The following is a 15699-nucleotide window of genomic DNA, read 5'->3' as shown; positions in this document are numbered from 1 at the left end:
TGCAGACAAATATCCTATGATTTGGCATTACTGTACACATGGTATGAATACTAATGCACACTACAAATGTGCCTTTTACATGTCATTTAGATTTCAAATTTCAAAAGATTGTCAAAATTCACCAAATTTGAACTCAACACGAAAGGTTTGCCCACGTTTACTTCATCAATCCACTGATTGCGTCGATTTCATTGAAATAAATTAGGTTTACAGTGAAATTTTGGTATTTTAAATGCTGCCGTGACCAGGCTTTACCAGTAGCATGCACAAGTACAGAATAGTCATAAAGTCAGCGAACTGACTCAGTAATGTCAGTTACACAGCAATATGTATCTACAGTTTTCTTACATTAGCCACAATAAGCTACTGGTCATACCAGACCAAATAAGGCTGTAGCAGCAAAACCCCCGAGTGTAGAAAATTGTACTTCACCTGTTAGTTACATGGTCGATGAGGTGCTGTTTGAACATGAAGCTCCACTTTTTGATGGTGTTGAGCAAGGCGCTCTTCATGCTACGGCCATCCACCCTCATCCACCCGTGGAACACATGCACCAGCTCCAGACCCTGCACCTCCTCGTAGATCTTCTCATACCTACAGTATGAGGACAAACAGATTTCAGTCAGGTAAACAGAAGCTAAACCTAACACTCATTTGAACTGTTCTTTAACCTAAACCTAATTTAAATCTTCACTAAGAAAAAACAACAAACAAAAACTCTAAGGATTCTAAATCCTAAACCAACCATTTATAGAGGAGATGACCATATAAATGACCACAGATAGAAATTTAGGGACACACAAACATTCTCGCACACTCCAATTGACCAATACCCACCCTTCCACCTGTTCTTTAAAGTTATTCAGTGTCGGTGGGCTCTCTGAGATGCCATCGTCAGTGTAAACCTCCGTCTCTTGGCTGGTGGGAACGTGGCCGTACAAAAGGAACTGACGCATGAACTCCTTTCTGTCATCTACATACAGGTAGCTGTAGCGCTCCAGAGAGTTGCGAAACTCGCAGCACGTTGCCATGACACCTTGCACGCGTTCCATGAGGAGATGACGCATGTCTGCTAGATCAGCCATGTCCTCCATGTCAGCCTGAGGGGAAAGGATCAGAAGCCAACCACAACATTGCAAGTTGATGGGAGTGATCTGCATTTCAGATACTTCAAGTGAAAAAGAAGTTATAGATGTTGGGGCTGCACCAAATCGTCAGTACCTGGTAGTGGGGGAAGGGGCTGTGCTGGGCGAGGCGTGGCACCAGTGAGGAGATTCTGAACACATCATTGATGAGGCTCTCCACAAGCTCAAAGAAACTGTCTCTTGCCCCAAACTCCAGCGATGGAGTGAACACCATGTCAGGAACCTTCAGATCCAGCTGAGCCTCAAAGAGAGGGGCCACAGCCGCTCTCTGGTCTGGACCCAAAGGAAACAATTGGAAACAGTTGAAACTGCCGTGGAAACATTGCTAGAGAAAAGCTATGGATCTGTAATGATAACTGAAATTTCTGTGTTACTTTGAAAATTCTGCAAGAGATTACATTTAAGAATACATTTTCAGTGTGTTCAAAACTTTCACCAAATGTGCTCCCCAAACTGAAAACATACCACATCACTAGAGAATGTCTACATGTGGTTTATGGAAGAAGAAGGAGAAAGAGGAGTGGAATAAGGAGGAGAAAAAAGAGTGTAGAGGGGGTAGATCCAAATTGCATGCTTTTCCATTGCCTAACCACACAAGCAACATGCGAGTAAATGGACATTGAGTTTAGATTGTTTTGTCAAATGCCGTTTTAAAGGTTGAGAACTGACTGGCAAGCTCAACTTTTAATACAACATGAATGAGAAGTCCTAAAAGTGCTCAGAATAATGGACAGTTTGAAAATCTACAATTTCGCAATACTGTATTATCAAAAGCTCCAGAACAAGGGAATAAATGTAGACCTGGAGTTGAGGTTGTTTCGTGAAGTGATGATATTTATCTATTCGGTTGAGCCTTTATAAGAACATAGAAGTCATTTCTCTTTTTGTTATCATTTGTTTTAGGGATGTTTTCAGTAGATTTGTGTGAGAAAAAAATTACAAAATGAGTCAATGAGTTTTTGAGCCCTGCTGGTAATCTAGCAGGGGTCCAAACATAATGTAATATTGCATCTGCTAGAACATGGAATGAAGACATTATCCATTGGGTCTATATCGTTTTTAAATGTTAAACCAAAATCTTTGTAACAAATATCTCTATAATAATTTTATGAAATAATATTTCATATAAGATAGTCTTGTGTTTTTCAGGCTAATCAAAATACTGTAAGAAGGAAAGTACTGAGGGTTCATTCCTTAGCCTCTAGAGGATGGCTGTGCTGTTATCATAGCTGCCCCTGAGATATTTCCAGGTCACTTCACTCAGTTAATAACCTTCCTAATCATAAAAGACAGTTTGAACCCACACAAGGAGGAAAAGAAGAAGAAAATTAGGAAGTAGAAGTGAAAGAATGTGGAGAAAAGGGAGGAGGAGGAGAAGTGGACACAGTAGCAGTCTGGCAACAATCCACTACATCTTGAACCACATCCCAGTCCATCTAAACTGGTTGACAAAACTCATGCCAGCAAGCAAGTCCAGACCTATTTCATGTCCACAGCCAATACAGGCTGACACCCAAATGACATCAAAACCCCTGAGGACGTTATGCTAAGAAGCTGTCCAAGTCAGTGCTGGCTGAAGGATGATGTTTATGGTTCGCTGTGGAATCAGGGTAGCAGGGCTGAATCTTTGGATATTACATTTAGGACTGTGGGCAACATTCTGGCTTTGAGACAACAGTAGTAACACTGCTGGCATCACTACAGCACTACAAGTAGTAAGTGCGAGTGTTTCTTTGCGTGATTAGATTTTTCTGTGCATCGTTTGCTCGTGAACGTCTTACCAGTGTTATCCAGGAAGAACTTGAGAGAGCACTCGATGCTGTTGAAGAATCCATCTATGATCATGTCATCAATGTACTCCACGTAGGCCTTCCATGCTACAGAGGTCTGCTCGGCTCTGATCAGCTCCAGATTGCTCTAAGACATGACAAAGCGTGACACTCAAACTCAGTAGGCGATTTGAGGGGGGGTGCCATCCCCCTTGTTAGCAAAATGACCAAAATGCATCCCCCTTGTTAACCTGCCATCCCCCCTCTCCATCCCCTAGTAGCAGAGAGAGTGCAGGGCAGTGGGGTTGTTCAGCTGAATATGTTCTGAATATAGTCTAGTCTGCCTGACTCATTGATCCTTTATCTGACTGAGGTTTGAGCAAGTTAGAATATATGGCCCCGACCATGGCTCTGAAATATGAGTAGCCTAATTGTGCTGTGTAGTGATAAATCCATGGTGCTGTGCGTGGTGCTGAAGTAGCAGACGGATTTGTAATTGGACTTTGAGTCCCGCCCTTCTGTCAGTTTCGTCTTGGATCTATAATATTCTCTAAATAATACAGCTATGTGGATGGGGGGTGGTTCATGAGTCGGTTCGTTAGTTGCGGGTGAACGAAACAAACAAGGAAACCCTCCGCCCCCCTGTTAAAAATTTACAAATCGCCTACCACTTATACTGAATCATCATCATTACCACATTTGAAAATGACTGGAAAAATTTCTAAGCAAATCAGAAACCGCCGACTGCATAATAACCTCGTAGAATGATGAAATGTGAGTGAAACTTAAAGCCAATTTGACATGTCACACAACCAGGAGGAAACCTTTTTTAACCACCTTAAGCAGGAAGTGGATCTTTTCTCCAGAGGACCGTATCAGACCGTAAAACCTGTCCAGCCTCTCAGCCCTGTCCTCCAAATTGAGCAGTGCGTCTTTTTTGCCCTCCCTCCTGTCAAACATGGGGCTGGCCCAGGACCTCATGCAATTCTGGATCTCCTCCACATTGTCTTTGGTCCTCTGGAGTCGGCTCTCCAGGTCACAGATGGAGTCTCGCACCTCCTGGATATACTGCCAGATATCTGGAGGGTAATGGATGATAGAGACGGGCGGTTAAGAGGTCAAAAGGACATAAAATAAATGAAATAATGAAACTAGAATGGGAGTGTGTTAGAGTGTGACTAAAACACTGGAATCCCCCAGAAAATGTTCAATATCAGATCTTTTACAAGGTCTTCTTGTGCCTGACTAGCTGACCATTTAGATGCCATTATACTGTCATTTAATTCACCTTAAAGTTGAAGTTATCTGTTGTTTTAACATGTCTTTACTGAGGTGCAGGTATAATCACAATATTCTAAATAAATGTTTTAGGTTCCAATATATACTTGTATTTTGATCCTATTTTGGATAATTTTGTCATACATTATATTTGCAGTGCACACTTAGCCAACAATATGCTTGCATTCAATTAATAAAGTAATTTACATATGTCTGACAAGTGACCTCTGCAAAAAAAATTTATATATAAAAACCTGTCTCACAACTTTTGTGTCCTATAATATTTTGTATAGTATCTTGTATTATTTTGTAAGATTTCCATGGACGGGATTTAGACCTTTTGAATCAACGGCAACACTGTAGAGGTGTGGTTCATCTGCTAAATGTTACTGAAACAGACGCAAAATTACTGTTTTTTTAAGTGGCTCTGCTCACATCACTCACTGTAGCTCGTATCATGCTGGCAACAGCTTCTTTATTTTCCCCCCTATTAATCAACAAGACAAAGAGTGTACAGCCACAGTGGCAGCTCTGTGGTGGTGCTTTGAGCAAAACAGTAATGTCAGCATACTAACATGTTTAACAGGGAATATTTATTACATTCCCCATCTTAGTTGCATGTTAGCATGCTAACATTTGTAGTGGAGGAATTGTGATTCTGACCTGATGACGGCGCTAGATGAAAAGTTAAGGGATCACTAAAGTGAATACAATTTATCGTTAGGGGATAAGAGGATCATGGATACCTCTACCAAATTTCATGGCAGTCCATCCAGTAATCCAGTAGTAGAGACATTTCACTCAAAGCCACAAATGTCATCCTCATAGATGAAAAGTCAGGGGGTCAAAAATGTCAATAGGATTCATCATCTGGCTACCATAAATGTCTGTACCAGATTTTGTGGCAATCTATCCAATATTTGGTTAGATATTTCAGTCTAGACCAAAGACGTAGATGGACCGACTGAGCTACAGGTACTGACAGACAGACCCACATTTCCAGCTCTAGAATCCTACAAATACCTAGAATGGCTCTTGATTCAGGTGATTGGCTAGGGCCGTTCTTACTAGAACCAGACCAAGAAAGGCTGATTATCAGCTGTTATTAGCTTGCCACAATTATATCATTGTTGCCAAATATGAACAAGAAATTGCAGTACAGAAATGCCGAAGGTATGTTTGAGGGGATTTAGAATACTTATCCTCCTTATCAAAAATGTTTTTCAACTGATATAACAACGAGCAGCAGCAGCCCCCAATAGTGTCCGCCTAAAGTCTGACTGCAAACTCCCCTCAGCATCAGGTGTTTAGTGCAGTGTGAGCAGTGAGTTTATTTAACAATATGATTTATTTAACACTGAACATCAGTGTGACAGACTAATTAATTACAAAAACTTAGTGGGGGGAAGTTATGTACTTCTCAAAGTATTTGTTACATAGAGCACATGGATACAACCACAACATACATGTGAAAATCTTATCTGCTCTAAAATGGAAAGGATGCTATGTTTCCCTCCACGTGGGAAACTCACTTCAAATACATTTTTCACTGAATAATCTAGTGCTCTGTCGGGGCCAGAAGAAAAAGGGCCACAGAAATAATGGCCACCACTTTCACCAAATATATCTACAGCAGACAAAAATCCTCAGAAGCTTTCAATAAGTATCCAGAATGCACACACACACACACACACACACGGCACAACATAAAGCAGATAAGTGTGCAACTACTGTATGTTCTGCAGTGGGACTATGAGTTTATCCCCACAGACAGTCAAGTGCATCGGCTTGTACCGTAAACACTCTTCTCATTTCTGCTACGTCCTCGGGGAATCCTGGAGTCGAAGAAACTAACAACATGCCTGCCAGCAGATTGTCAAGCAAAGCTTATCAATGATTGAACACCTCTCCCACTCTTATTTTATATGTTTTTCAAAATGCAAAGCCTCTCTGTTCATGTCACATCTCGGAGCAGCCTGCTCTGCCCTAGAAATGACAAGGATGAAGGGAAACACCGGGGAGGAGGAATGAGAGGAATATTTCTAAAATAACCTGGGAATTTTGACACAAATAAATATCTGCTTGACCACTATGTTCTGCAATTTCTCCATCATATACTCTACGATAATATAGCAAACACATATACAGTATATATTCGGATAGCTTTAACATTTGCTGTTCTTTCCAAACAAAAATCTCTGGTACACAGAGAGGTACACAGAGCAAAAGACATCCCTTAGCTGAACTTATTCTCTAATTGGCAGCTTAGCATTCAAGATGTCAACAAAGATCAACAAAAAATAACCCATAATGTAGATTACCACTTTAAGTAATATAGTATGGTATTCGCTCTATTCTGGAGAGTGAGGTGAGAAGATTATTATCCATCTCATGTCTGTGTGTTAAGTACGGCGCTGGAGCCAGAAGGTGATTAGCCTAGCTTAGCATAAAGACTGGAAGCAGGGGTAAACAGCTAGCCTGGTTCTATCCAGAAGTAAGTAAGTTCAACAAACCCTTACCAACACTTCTAAAGCTTACTAATTAACATGTTTTATCTCTATTGTTTAATCTGCACACAAACAGACATTTTACTTCTTAACGTGTAGCGGTACGTGTTGGAACTATTTCTCGATGAATGACGGCGTCTCCGTCCGCCTAACACTTCTGTTCAGCATCTCGAGCTATAGCACTGGTTGCCAGATACGGTCAGTGAGCGCAGGTTTTGGTATAGGTCAATGTACGCGCACAATAATACCATACCTGGCAACCTCACAGTGATGCCAAGACTGGGAGGCAGAGTGAGTCCTCCACAAAACACAGGGTTGGCGAGTCAGTCCCCAGCTCCTCCTGTCACTGAACCCTGCATGGTGTGTGTGTGTGTGTGTGTGTGTGTGTGTTATAGAATGGGTGAATTAAGGGCAGATTGAACAGTGCTTTGGATAAAAGCACTATATAAAAATGCAGTGTGTGTGTGTGTGTTATAGAATGGGTTCACAATAGATTTGATTACAGTGGTTTGACAGCAATATGACAATGAGGGCAGACTACTGAGTCTCTGTTGTTAAATGTGATTCAATGTGTTAATTACTGAGCTGCTGTTAGCACCTCTAAAGCTTTCACTGTTTTTCACAGGCTAGCTGTTTCCACTCCTGATGCTGAGCTAGGCTAGGTGTCTGTATTTGACTCACAGGCATGAGATCGATATTGATTTTGTTATCTTACGCTCAGAGAGAAAGCAAATAAAGATATTTCTTGAAATGTTGAACTATTTCTTATACCCCTGTTTTCATAAGGGACTATTTCTTCAGTAGTTCCGTTGAAAACTGTGCACAGCGAGGTCTGTGGGAAGACACGTTGCTGTAATTTGTCTCCAATGTAGTGGGGTGGAGGTAGAAATCTCGGAAACAAATATCCCTAAACATGGTCACTTAAACTATACGCATGGCTGGATACCACTGGATAAAATGAAAATATGTTTTTTTTTTGTAATTTGGGTTAACAGACACTTGAACAGTAGAAAATTAGACATTTAAATGTGTCATTCCTTAAGCGCTGTATCTGGTAGTTTTCAGTTAGTGTCCTGACCTTGGTTGTTCCAGTTCAGACTCTCCTCTGCCTTTTTGAGCTGAGTGTCGATGTCCCTGAGCTGGCCCCGAACCAGAGGATGCTCCACGTCGAGCAAAGAGTGCATCACCTGCAGCCAGACAGTGGGGGTAGAGAAAAAGGAACAGAGAAAGATATAATGTGATTTTCAGCTCCCATTAAGTGTGTACAGAAATATAATTGTAATATAACTTCTGTGTGGCCTTGAAGCCCAGAGCATCAAGACGGGATGTCTTCCTCATTAAAGTCACTGTTTCAGGATTGTTCCATGTTGCCATGACTTAATTGGACTTGAATTTTAACTACCTGAAGTAATGAAATGCTATATTTTTTTTTTTAAACGTAATCATCTGATTGAGGTAGCTGCCATGCGTGTGGTTGAGCTTTGTGGGAGCTGTCCTCTGTAAGGCTGAGTTAATTACATTAGTGATTGCTCTTACATTGTTTTATGCTACATTATTGAAACTGCCCTTTTGGCTCCATTCCCAGTTACTATTAAGACCAACAATAGAATTATGTGTTTGATAGTGTCTGTGGCAAAGAGAAGCATATTTTATGTACTAATTCTTTCATTTAGGTCATTAAGTGAATACACACACACTGCACATCCTCATTAGCATAGTTTGAAAATGAAATTCAAATATTCCTTGTTTGTTAGCGCTCTACATGCACATCAATCACTGTAGTTCAGCTGAGTAGAATGTATATGCTCCATGCCATGATTTTGACATTCTGAAATAGTATCAGAAAGCAGAAAAAGCCTCTACAGCCATGATAGCAGGTCCACAAGGCTGCAATGCTCTGCTGCACCAGAAAACAAAAGTGATGGATAGATGGAAAAACTGTCAACTCTACTCATCTTAGATTTTATTTTTTTTTTGTCACTAGAGGGGCAAAAAATGTTAAATGTGTCCGGAAGGTGGTTAGTTAGTTAATGTGGTGAGCCAGCCATTATAATTGCAAAAGCTGAGCTGTTTATTTTGAGATATCAAAGTAAAAAGTTGGAAATATGACCAGAGGGTGGCGCTAAATGCTCATCATTAGATAAGAAAATCATTAGAATATAGCCTCTGAGGACCATGATTACTCAAAGCAAAATGTCATGGAAAATCTACCAATTTCTGTTTTACAAACTGAAATTGTGATATCATGGTTGCACTAGAGGAGACATGAGGCTATCCTCAAAATAATTAATATTCATCCTCTGGCAACAATGAATGTCCATACCAAATTTCTTGCAACTCCATCCAATGTTCCCGTCAAAGGAAGCCTCATACTGACATCTAGTTGCCAATTGTGGCCCCAGCCCATGCTGTGAGGTCAAAAGGGGAGACTTTCGAGGGACTGGTACGACCTGCAAGCTGACGGTCACGTGACAGACGGAGACAGCCGAAGGCATTAGTAAGCTAACTTTTCAATAGCCTTGCTAGCCTGGCTACTTGTACTGTAAGAAGACAATCAGTGATGAAGCGCATAACACAACTGTGCCTGAAAATGTAGTAAAATTCTCTACTAAAGGGAAAAATGCGGTAAAGCTTGTTAATCAACCCGCAGTGTCTCTTTATTCTTTCATCTCTAGTTATATTACAGTTTTATTATTATCCCTCAAATTCAATGTGTGGGTCTGTTGCTCAGCAAAAGACTTCCAGCAGCTCTGCTCTGAATGTCTGACTGGAGAAATATCAGATAATGTTTAGGCCACCGCTCAAGGACATGGTTGTAAAAAGGGAAAAACACTTGATTTTCAATAACTGATTCCTACTGAAACGTAACCAGTGTCACATTTTTTAACAAAAAGTTCAGAAAAAACATTGTCAAATCCACGGCCAGTGCAGTCTATATTGACTTTATGGGGCAGCCCATTTTTTCATTAGTTCTATTTCCTGTTTTGTCTCTTAACTTCCAGTCGCCATTGCTGGCTAGAGTAAATACAAGTAAAAAGTCGTGGTCCTGATTGGTTCACACAGCCTACAACACATTGCTCAAAGATGGGAACACACATCCACATTTATGAGCAGGTCATATGACGATCTTCCAGTTCTGTCAGTCCTTCACACTTTACGTTATGTTACAGAACTGGTCAGATATTTGCTAAAATGTAGGCACAAGGCGATCACAAGCAGATGTCAATCTAGACAATGTGACGCATTCCCACTTCCAGAAACTTGCAGACAGGAAGTTCAAAATAAAAACACTAATCTTTGCTGAATCACATAAGATCTACAAGATAACATTGTAATCAGAGCTCGTACAGAGACAGTAGTGGTCAGCTGGCAGTAAACACGACATCACGTGACACTCGCCTTGGAGGTCACAGCAGAGTACCACTTTAGAATTCATCGCTCTGACATCCAACGGCTAGGGTGAGTGAGTGTAATTATCCCTTAGTACCCCGTAATCTATGCCAACCTTGTTGTATCTGCCCACAGCGAGCTCCAGGTTGGCCACATACTGCCACAGCTGCCCCCTGGTGGTGTAGATCTGCACTGCAGTTTCAGGGATGGCCACGGTCTGTCTGGCCTCCAAGTACTTCACTTCCCTCAGCACAGACGCCAGCTAGGAAGAGGTCGAAAAAGAAATTAAAGAACTGTAAAAAATAACAAGACATTCACAACCAGACACTCAAATTAGAGTTTCCGTTTTTATTAGTACAGGCTGCCAATAGTGTTTGCCAATATTCACCATCTTTACTACATCTTTACCCAATTTCACAATAAAAAAGATGAATGAAGTACTAGAGTTTTGGCGTTGATGTTAATGAGATGTAGGTTTGAAATTCTTTAGAGCAACGTGACCCAACATTACTGCCTTTAAATGAATGAAATTGAAATACTGAACCAACTAATTAAAAAGATGAATGTACAGAGAAAATACTACTTTATTTAAGGATGTATACTCTCTCAAGCAGCTGTGGGCACGTATAAAACACTTACTGGAAGATATTTGATATATCACCAAACTAATAAATCACTCCGATCCTGTCCACAGTTGTTCAAAGCAGAAGGATTACAAGCAGTGACACATATAGCAGCCTGGCTTGGATCAGTTTTTTCTAGCATGTGGGCCCAATGTAAAAACCTGCGGGTTGAAGTTGACTGAGATCAGCTGAGTGGCCGGATCTCTGCGGATTAATGGCAGGCTGAGGTTGTACTGAGAACTCTCGCCCACGGTCTCTGTCCACGTCTCATACAGGCTGGTGGAGTATCTGGAATACCAAACACAAAGAACACAATCTGCGATCACAATCAAACAAAAGTTATTATCACAGAAAAACAATTTGTACCTTTCCCGACAGGGTATAACATTGTTTTATATTTCTATTGAAAGGGCCGAGGCTTTTGTTTCCCAAGGCCACAGGCGTGAAAACGGCTCACATTACGGAAATTAACCTAAGCAACAACAAAAAAAAAACAACCAAGCAACTAAAAGGCATATGATTGAGCCATTTACCAATCCTCTGAGGTTGTAAACAGAATGAGAGGCGTGATTCGCTCGTCTATATCAAGCAGACAATAAGGGCCGCGGGAGAGGTAGTGCTGAAGGAGGGTTGGATAGGCGTGGGGGGGTAATGTGAGGATAAACGCTGATTCATCTGGCTGGGAACAGAGAATATGTCAGGGCTCTGTACAGCTATATCAATCTGTAAATAGCCACGATTATGATGAGAACTTCAGTGCACACTGTGTGCTCCTTATTGGATTTCTGCTGTGAGCTTCATTTCCTGATAGTGGCACCGCAGACGCAGAGGCAATCAAATGCCTTGGTTGCGGCCATAAATCACGCTGCATTTTGTCTGTGGGGGTAATGAGTGAGCATGCCCGTCCTGTTCCTGACTGGAATATGTATAATAACGGCGGTGTGCATCGGAGGCAGCGACAATGATTATTACAGCATAACAAGCGCTCTAATTTCTGATGGGAGTAAATTGAGGGCAAAGAACTGGTGTTGTTCATCATTCCATTACTCTGGGTGGGGGGGACATAAAGTGAAGGAGTGATATTAAGTGTGTCAAGCATAAAGAATGGGCGTTTGTCGGGGTGTGTGTAAGTGTATCTGTGTGCGCACACTGTGATGTGCATCTCATTCACAAAATAGTTATTCACATACTTCTGGTTATAGTGCACCACACACACTTTTAGATTACCATACTTGTAAGGACTGATTCCCTAACCTTTAACCTTTCGCAACACACACCCAATTTAATATGGTAATGGTAAATGGACTGTACTTGTATAGCGCCTTTCTAGTCTTCCGACCACTCAAAGCGCTTTACACTACATGTCACATTCACCCCACTTAGCATGGCAGATGCTAACTGCTCATCAGTCCACCAAACCACAGCCTAATCTAATCTAATACTAATCTAAGCTCTAAAAAAGGGCTGCAACAAACGATAATTGTCATTATCGACTTATCTTCTCAATCGATAGATCAATTGTTTGGTATATAAAATCTCTCAAATGCACGTTGACATTCAAATTGCTTGTTTGAACTGTCCAAGGCCCATTCAGTTTCCTATCACAGAAAACACATAAAAGCAACAAATCCTCATATTTGAGAAGTATAAACCATTGGATCTTTGTTATTTTTGCTTGAAAAATGACTTTGATAGACAATTAATCTATCAAAATTAAAATAAATTAAAATAAATGAAAAATTGATTTTCCGTCACTCGACTAATTGATTAATTGACTAATTCTTTCTCATCCTCTAACATGCTTCAAAGCCACTCTGAATTTTTTTTTTTTAAATGGTGTGGCAACAATGCACATGCTGTCACGAATGAAGGGCTAAAAGCAAAACAGACTGCACACATTTTCACTGGGACTGTCTTATTTTTCTACAAAAAAAAAAAGGAAACTGACCCATAAAATCAATATTTTTTATATTGACAATTAATATAATTACTGTATGGTTCGTCTCACTGTCATTAACCCATTGTAGTCAGTTTCACCAAAAAGCTATGCTAAACTGACTGTTCACAGTGCTTGGCAGACTAAATTAGCAGCTAACAGCTAGCTTGTGAAGAAGATCAAAGATCTAATGTTAGCAAGCTAAAGCCCCAGACATTTTCTCCCAGGAGTTGGTGGAGGCTAAAACCAAGCTAAAAGGAGAATGAATATTGGACTTACGTCTTACATTCAGAGCAGCAATGAATGCTAATGTCGCTCCATGTCTGCTAAATGCGAAAGCAGAATTGTTTGCTAACACGTTTGCCGTACCAACTTGTCGTATAAGGGAATAATATGTCAGGGCTGTGGGTTTGTGCGCTTGTTTTGGGGTTCTTCTGCCCCCAGTGCAATTAATGCATATGGTCCTTATTGCTTGGTGTACTTTGTCTTTCACTGTACATCCGACATTTAGCTATTGGATATTGTCTGTAAGCCTGCACAGCAAGAAGTGAAACAGAAAACGGTCAAATAACATACAGAAAAAAATACTGAAAATAGAGAGGTACTTAATGCTGCTCAACGTTTTTAAATTAACAATGGTTGATGAATGTGAAAAGGGTTGTTGGTGGTAACAAACCCACAAAGAATTTTCAGCCAACTCTGCAGTTAACTCTCAGCTCTACGGAGCTTTTAAGCTTCTTTCAGCTCAGTTTTGGTTTTTACGGTCCTGCTGTTCTGATTCAGTCTCACCACTCTCATCAGTGGCGTTTCCAGCAGCAAGGCAGCTGTTTTCAGCAAAAAAAACTCAGCACCAAACGGCGGACAAAGTTAGCTACTGGCTGGTGAACATAGTGGAACATTTAGCCGCTAAAGAGCCAGATATTTGCCTCAGAAGTTGGTGGAAATCAAAAACAAGGCTAAAAGAGATTCACCTGGTGGCCAGAAACACGACTCCGAATGAATATTATTGTTGCACTGTGTCTGCTGGATGTGTAAATAGGCAACTGTTTGCTAACATGTTAGCCATATCAACTTTATAAGATGATAATGTTGTGTTTACAGCTCGTTGTACGCCCAATAGATGTTTTTCATGGCATTTTGACTTGTCATAGGAGGAAAATCACAGGTGAAACAAATTTCGATGGCTCAATTCCATCAAATGTCCCTAAGCCATGCCGGTGAGCTACCATGCAAAATACCAGGGCCCTGGAACTAGCTCATCTGAATGGAATGCACTCTTTAATGTTACTAATTACGCTTTTCTTGCTGTGACATGCCAAAATACCTGCTGAGATAAAGGTCTATTGATGCAAGTCTAAAGGCCACGTATGCCCACACAAGTGTTTAAATTATTCTGCCGATTAGATTAGATTATCACTTGTCACACCTGGAACGACATGATGTCACCGAAATCACTGCCTATTTACTATATAGTGCACTCAAATGTTCAGTTCTTGTTTAAACTGTTTTGCAGAGGAGTTGATTCAGCTTTATGGTCATTTTGGAGGCTGCAGTTTGTGTTGCTGCTGAACTGTACTGCATTACATAGAGAGGTGTTTCTGTTATTTAGCCTGCCCTCATTGATATACCTGTCAGTATAACACAATACAGTTTAGCAGCACCACAAACTACATCCTCCAAAATGATCATACAGTTGAATCAACACTTCTCTAAAACAGTTTCAACAAAAACTGAAGGGAGGGTTTATTGCAGAACTGTTGTACTAGACTGCATTAGTTTTAGCTATACCTGTATACCTGAGTGTATTTATCCTACGCCATTTTATTTGAGTGTCTGAATTCTGAGCGCAAAATGTATGCACTATATAATGCAATCAACAATTCCCACAATGAGAAGTAAAAAGTAGTGTCATGTACAGTACTTTCTGCTAACAATCCCACAATGCAATGCATCACATTTTATAGATGCAAAAATTACAGTCAAGCCTGCGTCTGTCAAGCACAGTAAATCACAACAAAACATGTGTAGTAATGATGCAAAATGATGATGAATCAAAAGCGTCCAGAATCTCAATTTACAAGTCATGATTATTACATAACCCCCCCCCCCCCCCCCAAATCAAGCTGTAACCTACAGTGGCCTTGTGGCGAAGTGAAAAGAGGCAAAACATGTTCACAGTGTGGGATTTTTCTTGTCTTTATGTGAGGACGCTTCTTCAAAAGTATAGAAATAGAAAATCTCTCTATCTCTTCCTCTCTCTGACTCGCACACAACTCAGTTTAATTCCATAGAAACAGACCCCCTCCCAACCCCACCCCTTGCAGGTTTTGATGTTGGATGTGGTCTAAAAGGCCATTTCTCACTAGGCATCAGTGGGCAGCGTCAGAGCATATGGGATTATGGGAGCCCTGTGAAATAATCTGCAGAGCAGCACCACAGTAATGAGAACATAAATCATGCCCAGAGCTGCATGTCTACATGCTATACCACAGGGGCTGCTTCATAAATGTTACACACTCTAACAGAATCACAAATGTTCAGTTTCAAAGCAGCGCTTGTGTGAAATTACAGGGAAAAAACATTTCAGAGACGGAGCTCAAATCTGATTCATGTTGTTGGCTTTTATGACATTTACAGTCCAATAAGGGGGCATCCTATTCTGTCACTGTCCACTCTGTTTAATCTTCCTTTCTGTTCTTATATTCAGTAACACATACATCTTAACATGATGACATATAGTGTAATACACTGAGATAAGATCCACACATACACACACACACCTGTCCAGCAGTTGCATCATCTCCTCATACTTCTGGATGACCCTGGCTCCCTCTGCAGACTCCAGGCACCTGCAGAGAAGAGGAATGAAGATTTTACAACCCATGCAAAGGTTATATCCAATATCTTTCCACTGGCCAATACTCCAAAACATAATTTTTATGAAGCCTTTAAAACAGCTCACGGAACGATTAATTCACCCTGAGACCACTGGAAACGCATGACCACACCAAAATAAATTTTTTAATCTGCTCTTTTGGAGACAAGAGAGGA

General features: G+C 40.7%; 1 protein-coding gene across 1 annotated transcript in view; it reads right to left on the bottom strand.

The window, feature by feature from the left end:
* dnah9 (dynein, axonemal, heavy chain 9) overlaps positions 1–15699 on the bottom strand; it is a 143900-nt gene that overhangs the window by 115667 nt on the left and 12534 nt on the right. Inside the window, exons 11-19 of the mRNA XM_044178887.1 lie at positions 15429–15497; positions 10874–11000; positions 10205–10351; positions 7778–7886; positions 3752–3993; positions 2927–3062; positions 1222–1418; positions 838–1100; positions 433–594 (exon numbers count right to left, since the gene is read on the bottom strand). Of these exons, the coding sequence (XP_044034822.1) occupies positions 433–594; positions 838–1100; positions 1222–1418; positions 2927–3062; positions 3752–3993; positions 7778–7886; positions 10205–10351; positions 10874–11000; positions 15429–15497 (1452 nt within the window). The remainder of the gene's footprint in view (positions 1–432; positions 595–837; positions 1101–1221; positions 1419–2926; positions 3063–3751; positions 3994–7777; positions 7887–10204; positions 10352–10873; positions 11001–15428; positions 15498–15699) is intronic.

This window comes from Siniperca chuatsi, linkage group LG20, assembly GCF_020085105.1.
Source record: "Siniperca chuatsi isolate FFG_IHB_CAS linkage group LG20, ASM2008510v1, whole genome shotgun sequence".
Lineage (NCBI taxonomy): Eukaryota > Metazoa > Chordata > Actinopteri > Centrarchiformes > Sinipercidae > Siniperca > Siniperca chuatsi.
This window is presented reverse-complemented; position numbering and strand designations above follow the sequence as displayed.